The sequence below is a fragment of the Erigeron canadensis genome, chromosome 2, assembly GCF_010389155.1.
Source record: "Erigeron canadensis isolate Cc75 chromosome 2, C_canadensis_v1, whole genome shotgun sequence".
Taxonomy (NCBI): domain Eukaryota; kingdom Viridiplantae; phylum Streptophyta; class Magnoliopsida; order Asterales; family Asteraceae; genus Erigeron; species Erigeron canadensis.
In genome coordinates this window covers 13496880-13515140 of record NC_057762.1, presented here as the reverse complement: position 1 = coordinate 13515140, position 18261 = coordinate 13496880, and the positions used below count along the sequence as shown (strand labels likewise).

Below are 18261 nucleotides of genomic sequence, written 5' to 3'. Positions count from 1 at the left end.
GGGAAAGACATCGAGCCAACATTCAAGGTACTTCAAGGTGGCTAGCAAATCATTGAACAACATGCACTAACATGCACGACCATACAACGTCAAGAAGATAAAACATATCATGTTCACTTGTGTGATTCTACACAACATGATCATTGAAGATAACGAGTGTATAATCTTTTTGAAAAAGAGTTCATACGTGCTACTAGGGTCTCAATCTTGTACGTGGACCAACATAGAAGGGTACACCATTAAATTTGTAACGCTCTAAGGAACATTCTGGAAAACCACAATCAACATCAATGTGTTGTTTTTTATTCACTAATAATGTCTTTCTAAAGATTATTTTTAGTGTAATGTTTTATTTTATAATAAATGTAATGTTTTAATTTTAATAAACAATGTTGTTTATTTAAATTTGTGAAAAAGAAAAAAAAAATAATAAAACATTACACTAGCCATCGGTATGGAGTTATAAGGAACTTAAAAGAAAGGCCCAAGTATCACGTTCAAAACCCTGTACGACCAGCTTGACATACTAATTATCCTTAATTCCTTATGCAATAACACTGCTATTTGTTCATCACATGTTGCACCTTATTATGTAAAAAATTTTGTATTTAGGAGTGTTTGATTTGCAGAATATTTTTTAATTTGGTGTTTTAGGTGTAAAAGGGTATATTGGTAAACATCAATGAATTCTTTAAAATATTTATAGATTTCATTAGGTGTAAAAAGGTATATTGATAAACATCAATGAATTCCTTGAAATGTTTATAAATTTCATCAAGTTTGTGAAGTAATTCTAAATTCCATGTTTCAATTAATTTGATTGAATTTGATGGAATTTTTTAAATTCCAATTTCATATTTTTCTCAACCAAACAAGTGAAAGAATGGAATTTAAATTCCAATTCCTATGAATTCCAAAGAATTCCGGTGAGCCCCTTAGGTGTTGTATCAATTATCATTAGCTTCTAATCTACCTTTAAGCTTTCGGTCTGAGTCAAATTTTGTAAAATAAATAAATAATAATAACGACCGAATATGTGTCATACACTTTTATTTATAATATAAATTAAATCACGGAACCAAATAAACAAGTTACTTCAAATCATGGAATTAAAATGTTCAAGAGTTTTATTTCTAGTCCCCATTGTTGACTAAATCCTAGAGATTTGAAGGGGGAATGAGGTTTCAAGAATTGCATCACTAAAAGACACAATCTGAAACTTGTCCAGGAAGCCACGTCTCTCCATAAGAAGCTTACGGCAATTTTCGGCAGCAGCAACTCCGGAAGAGTAAGCTCCATGAACAGATCCCTGGTTTTCCACACTGACGGCTTCACCTCCAAAAAAGAGATTGCCCAATGGAGCACGAAGCCTTTCATATATATCTGATGGCTTTCCTACCACATCATATGAGTAGCATCCAAGGGAGTTTGGGTCAGTTCCCCAACGTGAAACGAGATACTGAACCTGTTTGTTGCGTACACATTAGTATGATAATACACAACACTATGGCAATATTCATATAAATCTTTAATGATACTCCGTGACTGAGTTAAAAGATCATTTGCAGTAAATATACTAGTTTATAAACCCACACATTGCCGCGGAACACGTTTAGAGGAGAAAGTAATTGCTTAGCTAGAATATATAATAGTACATTGATGTTAAATCTTAGAACCCAAATTTAGAAAAAGGCAAAAGATATATAACACTAATAAAAGTAACATATAAGAACAATAAAAATTAGGAAAATGATTAATGTGCCTAGAATTTAGGACTATATGCCTAATAAGGAATGATTGACACATGACAAGATTTATGATAAGGATTTAGAAAGAGAATATGTAGAATATGTGTCAAAATTTAATGAATTAGGCATAGTTTTAGATATATTTATTAGGTATATTTATCATTATCCTAAAAATTATAGGATGTATAAAAAACATAGAATAAAACAATTACTATATTTTAATGTTACATGAACGTATAACGTAAGGTGACGAAAGATATAATATATTAAAAAACGTTATATATAACCAAATGTCATAAAAAGAGAACGTAAATGTGTGAAAGTAGTTGGATAAAAACATCATAATTCTAAAGTTTAGTGTCAAAAATTGAAAACGAAATTTTTGATAAGGGCTAAAAGTTAAAAGATAGAAATTTTGAGGGGTAAAAATGAAATGAGTCAAAAGTCAAAAAGTGTTAAAGTTATATTATAATTAGGGTAAAGTCAAGGGCTTTTTATCTGGAAAGTACCTCAACTTGTCACTTTTTACTTTATTGGGGTCTAAACAAAAATCTGTCCTATCTAGGGGAAAAATCCGGCTAAACCAACTATATTGGGTTTTTACCTGCTGAAGCATGTTGTGGGGCCGGTCATTACTTACGTGGCACCCATCTGTGCACCTACGACCCGATTAATCCCAATTTATTTAATCATATATATATATTATATATATGCATACATATATATATATATATCTTTCTCTTTATCTCCTCCCCAAATCAGTTCTACCTTTCTAATCTTTTTCCATTCATCCCTTTCTATTATCTCTCCCCCAAATCAACTACTCCACCACCACCATTCACCACCGCCGCCTATCACCACCGCTGTTTATCACCATCAGCATACACAGCCGCCGCTTACACAACCGCCGCTGGATTCTTCAGCCTATCACCACAGCCATCCCCGACCATCGTCTATCACCACCACCATACACAGCCGCCACCGGAGAATAATTGATCTGTCACCACCATCATACATAGCCACCGCCGGCGCCGTCATCTTTGATATATCTGATTCTCTTCAAAATCCAACTACCCACCGCCTGCTGGCTGCCGCCCGCCTACCTTGCCGGAAAAAACGAAGTGCACCTCAAAAATGCTACAAAATAATCTTCATCAACATCTAAGCAAACAAAGGCAACCATCTAAATGAAGGTCACCACCGCGCCGCCACATCTCCCCATCACTAGCCTTTCTTGGTTATTTAGATCATATTTTCATCGCCGTGTGCTGCAGCTTCCGAGCAAATTCGATTTGTACCAAATTCAGATCTGAGAAGTTTTGGCATTTAGATTCTGATCACATAGTTATATCTTCGTTTTTAATGCTGGTTGTTCTTCAATAGTATCTTTTTTTTTCTTTAAAGTTGTTTTACTAATGTTTTTTTATGCTGGGATTTTCTTTTTCGATCATTATGATGGAACATTCGGAAGAGTACGATGGAAATGGGAGAATGAGGGTTTTTAATGTGATTGAAATATATTGAAATATATGTGGGTGTTTTTGATTTGACTCAAAATAATTGGAAAGAGGAGATTGATAGAAATATGTTTCTGGGTTTTTACGTATGAAGATCTGGTTGTTGCTTTTTATAATGTAAATTATAAAATATATTATAAAATAAATTAGAATAAAAAGTAAAATCAAAAATGACTGGCTACCTTATTGAAGACCCAATATAGGTGTTTTAGCTGGTTATTTCCCCTTAGATATGAGAGATTTTTGTTTAGACCGCAATAAAGTAAAAAGTGACAAGTTGAGGTACTTTTCGGATAAAAAGCCCTAAAGTCAAAAGTTAGAAACTTAAGGGTAAAATATCAAAAATGACAAAAGTAAAAAAAGTTGTACCTAATGCAAAAAGACTTGTACAAATCATATTAGTTTTTAGTACATAGACAATATACACATATATGTATATATATATCGGATTTGAGAATATATGGTTGCCCGACACCAAGCTTAGGTGTGGAACACTCACATACTACTTTTTTAATCCATAAAAACATGGGGTCCCAATCATTTATTCATTTAACAAAATATATATTAAAAAATTAGTATGTAATGGGTTTCACACCTAAACTTAGATGTCAGACAACTTTATACTCACATTTATGTGGGTAAAGGGGGAAATTATCCCGTTGACTTTTATAACACCACCTAAAAACATTATAATGCAAGTAGTATCATTAAGTATCATACTAATTCATATATAAGACATGCCCTATATATGTATACATAAAAACTAGCAAAAAGCATAACCAACAAACCTAGCTTACCCTACACTATGAATTACATACAGCATAGACAAGCCATACTTAAAAATATAAGGTTGTCATGTATATATATTTTATATATATATATAGGTGCAAGTTATTTTAGGACTACTCCTTATATATATATATATAAGGTTGTCATGTACCTTGATTAAGTATAACACCCCTCACATCATAATATTTTAAATCATAAAAACATGGACGATCATTTATTCATTATACTAAAAATATTAAAATATATTAGTATGTGAGGTACATAAGCTTATGTATATGTACAAAAAACCACACACTGAGTGTTCCCTATATGCATATATAGGTTGTCCGATACCTAAGCTTATGTATATGTACACTCGAGGCAACTTGTCACCTTAGCTCTCATTTAACAACATTATTAAAAAGAAATTAAGAAATAGGCATACCGGTTGGGTTGCTTGAGGAAACATTTTCTTAAGCTGCAACATTGAATAATTAGCAGCAGCCTCTTCGGAAAGTTTCTCAAGGTCATAAGCAGATCTTCCAGCAGCCATATAGACAAGAACAGGATGACCTGTTGCCTTGTGTAGATTAAGAAAATATCCACAAGAATATGATGTTGGAGCAACTGTTCCCAACAACTCCACATTCGGCCAAAACACGTTATCAAAACGTAATGCAATCTTATTTTCATTGCCCATACCAAGATCTGAAATAGCAGAAACTTTCCACTCGGGTAGCTTTGGCTCAAACTCAATTAAGTTGGCTTTTAATACCCCAATAGGAATGGTAATAATAGCAGCGTCTGCAACAAATGTTCTTCCACCATCGACTATGACCCTCACCTCATTTGGGCCATTCAATATCCTTGTAACCCTATATAATGTATATCAACTCAGATAACAGATGCAAAAAGAATTACAGATTAAACAGTAAAATGGATCTTCAGGATCCTTGTTTCACAACTTATAGCAGTTCGCATTCTATGTATCCTTGGATCTTCAGAATGATATCTATCAGTTTACAAATTTGTTGCAGACGCTGCTATTATTACCATTCCTATTGGGGTATTAACATTTTATGAACAAAAACCATGGAACTTTAATATTGGAAAAGAAAATAAGACGCCTGATATCTATCAGCTTACATATATGGTAATCAGCATAAAAATATGTTCCCAGAAACCCCAATTCATATAAGAAGCTGCCAACTATGTATGATACCTGAAGATCTAGTGTCCTCATCTCAAAGACTTTATCATACTCACTTTTGACTTCACATCTATATCTATACTACATTATCAAGCCTTTGTTCCCTCCATTTTTTTCAACTAAGTAGTTGATAACCCTAAAAGGACCACCTTTTTTATTCACTACTTTAGACACTCCTCCTAAAATACCTATAATAACTATTTGAAATACCTATAATATCCTTAATGAAATTAATTTACAATTGTTAAAAGAAATAAGGGATCATTATAACATCATTTCCCAAAATAAGAGATTGCATTCATCAATACGTGATTATCCTCCAGCCAACTTTCCAGCCAAGAGTCCCGCCATCACTTAGTCATGTTACCATAATTAGGAGACAAATGTGTATAAATTGTTATCATCTTTTCATTGTAAATCATCAATTCATATAATAAAACACAATCAGTTATTGTATCTTTGTTTAGAACAATATCCACCCTTAGCTTCTAAAATAAGTACACTACCCCATTTTACATCAATAACCTATCACCACCACCACCACCCGTCACCCTCACCGCATCGTGCGGGTACTCTTCTAGTTTCTATTTATCTGATAGCTATAAACTAACTATGAAGCTTTGACAAGCTATAAATTAACAAGGGGTAGCTAGTTCTAGTCGGTGATTGGTTGTTGCATTTGGTGCATTGTTTGTAAAGTCAAGTGGTATTCAGCCATTTACCTATTTTATTATGATTTATAAAAGTTAACAAGGGGTAACCTTTTACAAAAGGTATAAATTATTAAGGCTAAGATGTGTCATTACTAGAGTGCACAAGAATCTTATAATATGGAAACAAACCTGTGATTTAAACGGATATCAATATCCTTTGCCAGGGCCTTAAGTACAGGATAATACCCCTCGACCATCAACCCGTGCCCACCAGTCAGCACGTGTTCCTACGTGTTAAGAAATCATTTAGTCCACAACACTTATCAGAGAGAATAGAATTCTAATAAAAAATCATCTATGTCATCGTGTTAATAGTAAACTAGAGGATCATGTCCCAAGGTTACATAATGCAAATGTTGATCATGGGAACAGCATATGACTAGCAAAATTCTAAAGACCAAACTATCCTCAATCAACCTTGACATCTATTGTTTTTTTTCTACAAGCATTATAACTACAAACTTCAAGAACATTTACATAAATTGGATAAATTTATTTCAAAATCAAACTATTATTGAATCCGGGTGTATGTAAAAACAAATCAGAACAGAATGCTCGAAAAACAGTAAAATAAACATATGACTAACCTCATCCCAGTTTTTTAGAGATAGTACATCCAAATCTGCAGCAAACCAAGCTTCCATTCTACATATGTACCATTGCAGCACCTCATAAGCTAGTCCCTCTTGTCTGCAAGATATATATATATATATACATAGCAATAATGTTAGCATGGAAAAGTATGCAATCATTTCAATTGTATTTTACTAGAAAATGTACCAACACAATGCGTAAAGTTATACAGATTCAACGTAAAGGCAAAACTAAAGGTGACAACGTTCGGTTGCACCGATCATTGGTGACCAATGAGGATGTAAAAGAAGTTTTTAAATTTAAATTCGAGTATGGAAAAAAAAATTATTGTGGACAACTTTATGAATATTGAATCGAATTAATTGTATATTCATGATTATTTATTATTTATGACTTACTATATTTAAAGTGTTCTTAAGATTTTTAATTTAAAGACACATTGCAGATGCTTTATGAAGTAGTCTAGATTTAGATGTAGATATAATAAAAATTTTACCTTAACTCTGGATGTCTTTCCAATACCATGGATATCGCTTGGAGAACTGAAAGATCATGTTGATTTTCGTTCCTCACCTTTTCAGTCTGTCAACGACGAAACTTCTTCAAAAGCGGCATAACATAAGATAAAATCCACAAGAGATTTTCAAACCAATAAACATACCTCCCTGAGAATTCTTGTGAATGCTTCTCCAACTTCAATGACTATTTGTTGAGGAACCTGATGACCTTCCTTGTCATATAGCATATAGCTGCATGAAAAATTTTTTTTATCATATTATTATTTTTATCATCTGATTTTGTTGAACAAATGCACAAGAAATTGGCATTAAGTAAATGTAAGTCTCATCGAAGTACACGAACAGAATTAGAATAGAAGTTAATTGAAAAAATATTATAATTATCCATCGTGTATTAAAGGAATATCCCAAGTTAAGAGAGAATAAATACAAAACAGTTTCGAAAAAAACTACCTCTCCAAATCATGGTCATACAGGACTGAATTGTCACCGCTTGTCCGATATAACGGAAGACCTAAACGACGAATCAACGGTGCCAAAGGATTTTCATTGCATACACCATGCAACCTGGAAAGTGAACCACATCATCATGCTACATTATAATGTAGAAAGACTAATTTGGAAACTAAATTACTACAAAAAGGGAGACTGGCAACTTGCCATGACGCTCCCATATCGACTGGGCACCCAAATGAGTAATCAGTGTGAATGCGGCCACCAATTCTATCTCGTGATTCCAATAACACTACCTGTGGTGCACGGACCTCATTAGTCGAAACAATATATGCCTAATGAACTAACTAATCTAATCTAAGGAGTATCTAACAATATAATATAGAGCAATATGCATAGAAAGTTACTCTAGTTTTGCAAAATTTTCAATTAAGAACGACTTAGGGACTACTCCTTTAACTTGTGAACCTTTTTTATAAAACAATCTTGAGTAATTTACTAGCAAGACGCTTTCATTAATGGGCATGTACGACCGATCAAAAAGCCATAGATTTCAACGTCCCATTCCAATTTCTTCCTTCTGAATTAAAATGTTGTTAAATCAATTACGGCATAATGATTGCTATGGTTCATATATTTCAAAGTTGAGCTTTTAAATTGAAAGCAAAAAAAAAAAGTTGTACCAGTAAAACGAAAGGGCATTTAGTGAAATACATTTTTGAGCATTTAGCTTAACAATAATAAAAGATAACCTCAAAATCAGCGTTATTAAGTAGATGTGCAGCAGATATCCCGGAAATACCGCTTCCTATCACAATGACAGTTGGTTTTGAGCTTTGTTGCCTCTCAATACACGATGCGAAGACGCCTACAAACAACAACACATACATAAATATTTCAACAACACAAACATAGATAATCGGCTTGATATTTTTCTACTTACATAGTTACATTATTATTATTATTATCTACTTTAAAAAAATGAAAAACTAAACGATATGTGTGTCTACATATCCACTGAATGCTAACTAATTAAGAAATGCATGATGATACACACAATTATAAAATTGGAGTAATATGACGTGCATATCTAAAAAACATGACAAATATAAAGTCATTGTATATAAATATAACTATTGTATAAGAATTTTCATAAAATGATAACAGCAAATATAAATAAAAACTGAAACAAATGAGTGATGAGAATTACCAGAAATCGAATCTTTGAACTCCATCGCCAAGAAGAAGAAGAAGAAGAAGAAGGAGAGAATGATTTTGGTGTATTTTATTTTACTTTTTATCAAAATAAAATAAGAGAAAGATGAGGAGATTTAAACCAAAATTAATAATGAAGAAGAAGAAGGGTGTATAGGATTAGGAAAATTAGAAGAAACTAGTAATAATTGATTAGAATTAAAATTAGAATTAGAAATAATGAAAATCATAAGGCCGGCTATAAAACAGCAGCTGCTACAATTACAACAACCCCTCAGTTTGTCAAACCACCTCATAATCCAATTTCTCTATCGAATTTGATCTAACCCAATACTCGAAACACCTGTTCTACTATAATAAATCAAAGCACACACACTTATGCCATTTATTATGTATTCAATTTTCTTTCCAATATATATATAAAAAGAGAATAAAATTATAATGATAATAACGAGTGAATAAGGAGATGATGTACAATAGCAAACAAAAAAACGCCGATGCAATGAACAAGAAGAAGAAGATATTTTGATGGGGCGAGAGATAGCACAAAATTTATACACGCAAGTAAGTCGGCATTGGTTTGCTGGAAATGTATATTAATATTATATTTATTATTTTTCTGTTAGACGCCTAAGTTTATACGAGTATATGTTACCATAACTCCCCTTTTATTATTATATTACTATAGTTTTATCCCATATAAAACACACGTATGTTTTTAAAAATCGATTTTAGTAAATTGATTCTAAAATATAATTGAGAAAACAAAATAATTAGTTTAGAAGTTAAATATATTAAATAAAAACTAATAAGCCATACAAATAATACAAATGTATTTTAAGTTTTGTTTTATTACATAGCTCTTATATATTTATTTAGATAAAAAAAATGATTTTTATTAAATATACTACCACTCCTCCATAAAGAGAATTGATATTCGTACCATGGATTTTGATTAAGTTATTGTACTGTCAAATTAGATGGTACTAATATCATTTCCCCTACATCAATCCTTTAACTACACATGGGGGTGTTTGGTACAACTAGACATGATAAGTGTTTCTCATTCCATTTTCACCCTTTTTCATTCCACAAACACCCTTAAAACTTCTATCCTTTATATACACTAAAACTACTGTTGTTTAATTTTTATTTTTTTAAAAAAAAAATGCCCACCCTCTCCTCCAATCCCCCTGAAACTCCTATCCATTCACATTTCGCCTAATTAGTTTGTGATTGAAGATGTCAATTGAGGTAAGAATTTATTATTTTATTCTTCTTTTATTAGTATTTGTATTTGCACTAATTCATATCTATTGGAGCAGGAAAATCTGTAACCCTAATTTTAGTTACTTTTTAGATTCAGGTTCATATGGATTTACGTATTAGTTTGCTTTGATGATAAATAGTTTGTCTTCCTAATGATTCTGTATTTAAATACCAGTATTTGGATTTCCAATTTTTAATTTGGTTGGGTGATGATAAGAAGTTTGTTGAAGGTTTGGTAAGTAGATATTGTGATTATGATTGATTTTAATATTAAGAACACTGTATGATTCTTTAGTTGTTTATAATTTTTGTTGTTTTTAATTATTTAATATAGATTTTACTTAAAGAGTTCACAAGGTTCATACCGTCAAACTGCAAGAAATTGAAATTGGTCGATTACCTTAAGCGTAGGTACTATGTTTCAGTTGAATACGTTGAAGATGAGTGTGTAAAGATTCATGGTGGTCAGTGGGCTTTCTTTTTGGAATCCCGACCATACCAAGATTTCTGTCACTTATGTTTCACTTGGATACATAAGCAAACATTTCAAGTTGATACTTTCAGTCCAGAAGGTCGGGAATACCGGGAAATTCCTGATTCTTCTAGGATTTGGAGTTGTATTATTGAAGTTACTGATTCTACATATTTAAAGCAGGTATATTGAAATTAAGTCTATGTTTATGTCTGTGTTTTTATGTGATTGTATGGTGTATTTAGTTAACAATCTCTTTTTCCATCTAGGCATTTTATCCATTGTTGTTGTGGGATTTAAATGCAAGTGTTTCAAATTATGATGAAACCTTTACCAAGGTTATTGGCAAAAGGTTTGAAGATAATGTAAAAATATTTTTTCATGGTGTGGGTGAAGAAGAAAGAGTCGCAGGTGGTTTTGAAGGTCTTTTTTGGACAAACGTATGATGTGAAAACAATGTTAAAGTTGGTTACTTTATGAGGTTGACAAAGTTAAAAAATCTGAGTTTCAAGGTTGATGTATTCAATAATGATGGGATTGGTGTAAATGCGCTTGTTTTAAGTAAGTTTTCCATTTTCTTTATCATTTCTTACCTATATCATAAACCGACTTATGAGTTATGTTATTTTACTTGATTTCTTAATGGAGGTACTGAAGAGGGTGCAGATGATCACCTGTCTTTGGTGTCTAAAGATCACTTTATTAAGGAAATAAGTAACCATCATTGTAGGGCTTATCATTTGAATCATGAAGACTGTAAGCCTTATTTTTTCCAAAAGCTTCAATATCATGGTGTGCAAATACCCATTCTGGTACAAACACTATATGCTTCTCCCTCATTTTTTGATAATTAAAGTGACTCCTGTTTGGATAGTTGTGATTGTCTCATTTCAAATTTTGGTGGTGGTGGATTAAATTATTAAGGTTTCTTTTTGCAGGCTGTGCCCAAAAACTTTGTTAGGACACACAAGTTGTTCACTTATCCACAGGTTATTCTGCATTATCGTGAAATGGTGTTCAGTGCGTCGTTGGAATTGTGTATTGATAGGCAGCTCTATGGTGATGAAAGCTACCTGTTTGTGGTGATGGATTGGCGTTCTTTTATAGAAAGAACCAAGTTAAAGTCATGTGAGTTTATGAGGTTTGCAGTCAATGTTGACAAATGTGGTGAGAAGTTATAGCTCTTGATGTTTGTTAAACATGTATTGTAGAATGATGTTTTCTTAACTTTCAAGTGTTTATTAAGTCTGGGATGATGAATTGTTTAAGCTTTTGTTAGTATTCTGTAATGATTTGATCTTTGTATTTTGAGTACTCTAATTATGTATTTTCTAGTTCATGTGAATTTGATAATCATTTCTTTACAAAACTAAATTGTCCTTCTCATTGTCTTTGAAATCACAATAATAACTATCAATAGTAACAGTGATTGAATAGGAATTAACAAAGAAATCACTTACCATTACCAAGTTATACAGCCAAATCTACATTTATGTTGCCAAATGGTGTCATGCACGACTCTGCAATGACATGTTTACATCAATTAACAACCTACAATCTTTCATATCCAAATTTTGATATTCGCAAACATCGAAGGACTTCTTTGTACACAACATTTGTTGTTATGTTCTTCACTTTTAAATCTTCATCTTGTATTAGAATTTTCAATCCTTTTTTGCTTTTCACTCTTGACACTGCAACATACAATTGACCATGACTAAAAACTGGTCGAGCAGATACAAACCAACACGATCGAGTGATTGTCCTTGGCTCTTGTTTATTGTCATAGCAAAACACACTGAAATAGGAAATTGTTTTCGACAAATCTTAACTGGAATCCTTTTATCAAATGGTGTCATCTTTAACCTTGAGATTAAAGTGTGAGTACCTATGTTTGTTCCAGTTATGATTTTGGCTTCAATTACATGTTTTCCCAATCTGACCACTTGTAGACTTGTGCCATTACACAAACCATTCTGTTGATCGAGGTTCCGCAGTAACATAATTGGGACTCCAATTTTCAGCACCAACTTATGATTTGGTAATCCGGCTAATCTAAGTTGGTTTATGACTTCTGGTGAGAACAAAGTGGCATCAATTGCATTAACATCTTCAAATTTACATAGGCTATCAGAACTTAAGTATGTCACCTCCTCACATCAAATCTAATAACTTTTCATTTATGGTTCCAACAACATCATGAGTTGGTGCAAGAATAGTCCGTTGTTGAAAAAACATAGGATCTTGCAAACTGTTAAGCATATTTGGATATGTAAAATTAATCAGTGACTGAAGGGGATCATTTGAATCAGTGATTAACAAATCCTTAGGTATTTCAATTTCTGCTTCGCCATCATTGTCAGCACCAAGAACCCCATCTCCGACTTTTAAAATCCATTCAGCAAATTCTTGAACCTCTTGTAAGTCGGTTTTTTGTGTTCCAACTTTTAACCTCATATTCACTGTCAATTTAAGAACTTGATAGTGGTGCCATATATATGAGGAATTTAGACTTGCATTGACAATCATACTTCTGGTTCCTTTTGGTATAACTGGCAAGATTTGTCGGAAGTCACCGCCAAAAACTACTACTTTGCCTCCAAAAACTTGATCTTCGCTATTGGGTTGGGTTGATCTTAGAATATCTCTCATTGTTCGATCAAGGGCTTCAAAACAATGTTTATGTATCATAGGAGCTTCATCCCAAATTATCAGTTTAGTGATCTATGGAACAAATTGAGCTTTCAGTGATGTTAATTGGAATAACAAACCTTGAGTGTGTAGTTCGTCCACCAGTTAGTAATAGTGATGCTATTCCACTTGAAGCAACATTCAACACAATTTGACCTTTTAACCGTAAGGCAGCTGTCAAAGTTTTCCAAAGATAAGTTTTGCCCGTACCTCCATATCCATAAACAAAGTAAACTCCTCCTTCATTTTTACTAACCGCATTAAGTGGTTGAAGTTAAACAGATACATGGTTGAAGTTAAGTGCAAAACAACATAAGATAAATCATGACTTGACATAACATAAGTTTAACACATGACATAAGTTTAACACATTACATAATTTAACCAACACAACTTCACAATCCAACATTTGGAATAAAAAAACAACACATTGATATAATAGTAGATTCTTCTTTCAAAAGACAATTAACTGCATTCACACTTTCAAAAGACTTTCAACCTTGTTTGTTCAAAAGACAATTACCTGCATCCAAATCATTCTTCTTTGTTCCTAGTAAATTTTGGGTCTGCGCATCCTTTTCCTAACCTTGTTTGTTAATTCAACACCGGGAGTTTCGTTAGCTCTTTTCTGCAACGGACTGGTCTCACTATCTTTCTCAATCTCGGTGGCCAAAGAATCGCCAGTAACCGAGAATGCATCCTGCAAACACACCACATAAGAACTATCCACATATTAGCCTATTATATTCAAAATATGGAAACAAACCAACCAACCAAATGAACTATATATCAAATTACCTTTGAATCCGGTGCACCTTGCGACTCCTCACCAAGTTTAACAATTGCTACTTGAGGCATTGAAGGCTCTCCCTGGACCTAAACATGAAAAAGGTATGTTAGTATATACTGATACTAATAAGATGATACTAATGAAATTTAGGTCTATATATGTGACCTGTATTACGATATTATATATTGAGTACCTCACTGTTGTTTTCTGGTTCTGCTGGTTCTTCTAATTCAGTAATGATATCAGGATCATCACACATCTTGATAACAATATAAGCACTGCCCTTGTGTTTCAGATTGTATTTGTCAATCTTGATCTTACATGCCACTTTCACATTTAAGAGGCCTTCAAGTTCATGAGGGTAAGACTCATCATCATTGTTGTTCAATTGCCTTTGACGAATATCATTTGCACTTAACCCAAGCAACTTTTGGACATCTCTATCCCACATAACAAAGGATGAACTGCCGGTGCTGTCTTGGACTCTCATGGTAACTCTGAACCTAAAATTGGTATAATTCACATATAAACTCCATGTCAGATTGTTAATAAATATTTGATAAAACTATGACAATCTCAGTGTTTGAGCAGTATTACTTGGGTACAACTTCTGTTGCAATTGCTTTTTCTTTTCGACACTATAGACTGTCAGCTGGAGCACTAATCAGCTCATCAGTGAGTTCATTTTCATCTGCAACTTCTAAGTACTCCATTTTGGTAATCACTTTCTTACCATCTTTGCGGCAACCAATAAAAAATCATCCAAACTCTTGCTCAAGCATAGCGATTGTGGCCACCACCACAAAGTCTCCAATCTGTGAAGTAAAGTATTATCTATACAATAATATGGAATATGGTTATATGTTATTACCAACTGTTTCTTACCTCTTCAGAATCTCTCACTTCTTCCAACTGTTTCTTATCGGTATTTAGGATAAACTCTAAGCGATTTGGGTAAACAGTCTGTGAAGCTAAAGTTGTGTGGGAAACTTCATTAACTCCTTCCTTAAGTATCAACCTATGCATGTTTGAAGAAAAAAAATAACAAAATTATCAAATGTATTTTAACTCCTTCCTTAAACATCTATACGAATATTTATGCAGGAACATTGTGATACCTCCTCCTAAAGTCATTAGCCTCTTGGATATCTTCATTTATAAAAATTCTTGTACCAAATTTATCAGTTTGAACTGTCAAGTTTTCTGAATGACCAACACCATCAAAGTTAATGACTTTCCATTCATGTAATTAGAAACAGTATACTTAGATAGTTTCAGCTTACCCTTCCATTCATTAATGAGAGCATGTTGCATGATGACAATGACATGCTCTTTAGATTTGTTCTGCTCCAGAAACGCATTAAACTGAACTGCATAATCATTCCATAAAGTGCAACGTTGTGTTCTACCACTGTAAAAATATTAACTAAATTAACTAATTCATTAAATATGATCAATGATAGTATATAAATGTATATGACAGGTACAGGGGCATTCACTAACACCCTATGTTGCATTATAATAAAGTTATGATTTTTTCATCATTTATAACAACTGACATATTGAATAACAGATGTATATGCATCTAAAACACAGTTCCATAAAAAAAATTCTAACATAAACAGTTCCATAAAAAGAATTCCAAATCTAACATAAACAGTTCCATAAAAAGAATTCCAAATCTAACATAAACAGTTCCATAAAAAGAATTCTACTATAAGGTAGAGAATCCCTCCAGATTGAAGTAAGCTTACTCCAAATCTTTCAACTCCATGTTGAACCTCTTGCTTGTTTGAGTTGCAGACTTGAACACCTTAAGATTTCCACACCAACTTACACAACCAATGACATCTATGGAAATCGAATAAAAAAACTTTCAGTAAATTGTTCACACTACTATATTTGTATGCTTTCAGTTATAAATATATATTACAAAATTATGGTTACTAACCAATGTTGAGAGTATCTTTATCTCTAGCCTTAGTGACAGTGATCTCATTGAAAGGCAAGAATGAGAACCCATACCCATTGTATGTAAAAGGCACACCATGTTGTACTTCAGTAGTTTTGTAAAAGTTACACTTTAGATTATGTTGGACGACAGGGAAGGGGTCATCGTTTTTACCAACACCAAATCTCTTGATAATGACAGCAGTATCCTCCTTGATCAGTTCATCAAACATAGGAACCAAGTCCTTCTTAACAGTACATTGAATCTTCGCACCCTAACAAAAAAACACAAAAAATACGACTTAGATATAGATGTATGCAACCCAATAAGATGATATGGTAGATTATACTTTTTATATAAAAACAACACATAAATATAACTTACCTTTTCATCAACCAACACCATCTCAAGCCTTTGAATTTGATTAATCCATCGACGGATTATCTTAACTTTCATGTTTATGAAATCCTTTGATGCATCTAGTTGCTCCACAAGAGTTATTTTGTTGGTGGCCATCGGAAGTATGTTTTTGTGTATGGAAATTGCTTTGTGGATTATATTTATGGTTTTCTCTTTCTTGATTAGGTCAATTGTAGATCTCAAGATTATGAATAGTGGTGTCAAATCCCTATTCAGATTAACAACTCTCTGGTGTACTTTTCGTACACATATATGTGTATATGTGTATGTAGGTATATATATATATATAGATTATGAAGTTGAAGATAGGAGGCGGCTAAAATATGGGAAAACACACATAACATTTAATGCTTCAAAGACAACCACCATAATCACCAAACCGTACCTCCATCCTATTTGTTTTTAATTATTAAGTAATTATGCTCCTTAAATTAATTAATTAAAACAAACACAAACACCTTCCCGCCCATTGTATTATCCATCCTAAATTCAAACACAAACACCTTACACACTCACACCAAATTCAAAAATTGGCGCCTACATTAGTAGATGAGTTTCGATGCCTGCAAGTAGCCACCTCCTGCAACCCCTGCAACTACAATCCCGCCCAAAAACACAATTTCAAATAAAAGCGTACCATAACTAATTAACTAATATATATACACATGTATGATTTGTTTATACACCATATATACATATACACACAATTATACACCGTTAAAAACACACAAAAAACATCACCCATTGCGTCATATATCCAATGTGACGAAGCTCTCTGCTTGACAAGTAAGCTTGGGGTATTACCGGAGCAACCCTCCTTTAGTATGTAAAGAGGGATTATACGAGAGATATTGTGATTGTAAGAACACCATTTAAGAAAATAACATTTTATTGAAGATATATTCGAATTAGAACATAATATTACAAGAAAATTAATTACTACTAATCAATACAAAAAAAGTAAATGAAACAGAAACATAAAAGAAATGACAAAATTTTGTTTTTTTTATGTGTTGTTGATGTTCATAAGCTACTAGAAAATCCACTAAATATGATTTACAAGAAAATTAACTACTACTAATCAATAAAAAAAAAAGTAAATGAAACAGAAACATAAAAGAAGAAGACAAATTTTTGGTTTTTTTGTATGTGTTGTGAATGTTCATAAGCTACTAGAAAATCCACTAAGTATGATTTATATACCCATAAATTAGTTAGTGGGACATATGTTGATTTGCATGCTTAATTAACAGGTGTTACACTTGAAACTAAGTCAAGTGTAATGCCAAGTGCTATTATCAAGCTATGGAAGCCATAATCGAGCCACACCGAGCTAGCCAATAACAAAGGCGGCTCTAAAACGGCTCGTGGCGATGTGAGCGTGCTAAGTGCAAAGTGAGCCACATTACGCCTCATCGCCCACGTGCTCGCGCCCGCCGCGCGTTGCAGCGGTGAGATGGTAGGGGTGCTAGGTCAAGTCATAAAGTATTGGTAGCACGGGTGTTGTGCTCGGATTTAAAAATTCGTCGAAAGTAGATCGAATGACATCTCTAATTAAAGAGCATGATATTTTAAGAACACCCGTACAGTTTTTATAATTTATCGATATACGGTTTTTGAGATAAAAGATTTTGAATGAATTAAAAGAATAAAATGATTTATGGAGGAAAGAGAAAAAATGAGTGGTTGAGATTTGAGTAGAGAGTTAAAATAAATGGTTGAGATTTAAGCGTATTATAGGTATATTAGGTTGAGATGTTTATATTAGTAAATAAAGAAGATGGGTAATTTAGGTAGTTCAATTACTTATTTGAGATTTGCAAAAAAGACAAAATGTTTTATAAGATAGTATTAGATATACAATCCCTCACACTTCCAATTTTTACGAATTCATCATCTTTGTACAATTTTTCAGTTCCATTTTAATTGTCT

At 32.8% G+C, this 18261-nt stretch overlaps 3 protein-coding genes across 3 annotated transcripts; all 3 read right to left on the bottom strand.

The window, feature by feature from the left end:
• Nucleotides 1-998: 998 nt before the first annotated feature.
• On the bottom strand, nt 999-9219 carry LOC122587045 (probable polyamine oxidase 4). The gene is made up of 10 exons (XM_043759115.1): nt 8732-9219; nt 8274-8389; nt 7729-7817; nt 7522-7635; nt 7212-7299; nt 7047-7132; nt 6544-6646; nt 6086-6183; nt 4479-4908; nt 999-1465 (listed from the first exon to the last, which is right to left on the bottom strand). The coding sequence occupies exons 1-10, from the start codon at nt 8754-8756 to the stop codon at nt 1151-1153; spliced, it is 1464 nt and encodes a 487-aa protein (XP_043615050.1). The 5' UTR covers nt 8757-9219; the 3' UTR covers nt 999-1150.
• A 3412-nt stretch (nt 9220-12631) lies between these two features.
• LOC122587742 lies at nt 12632-14448 on the bottom strand. The gene is made up of 4 exons (XM_043759905.1): nt 14152-14448; nt 13967-14044; nt 13755-13868; nt 12632-13201 (listed from the first exon to the last, which is right to left on the bottom strand). The coding sequence occupies exons 1-4, from the start codon at nt 14446-14448 to the stop codon at nt 12632-12634; spliced, it is 1059 nt and encodes a 352-aa protein (XP_043615840.1).
• A 268-nt stretch (nt 14449-14716) lies between these two features.
• On the bottom strand, nt 14717-16425 carry LOC122587741. The gene is made up of 7 exons (XM_043759904.1): nt 16294-16425; nt 15910-16183; nt 15713-15809; nt 15242-15369; nt 15077-15161; nt 14844-14976; nt 14717-14773 (listed from the first exon to the last, which is right to left on the bottom strand). The coding sequence occupies exons 1-7, from the start codon at nt 16423-16425 to the stop codon at nt 14717-14719; spliced, it is 906 nt and encodes a 301-aa protein (XP_043615839.1).
• Nucleotides 16426-18261: the final 1836 nt, after the last annotated feature.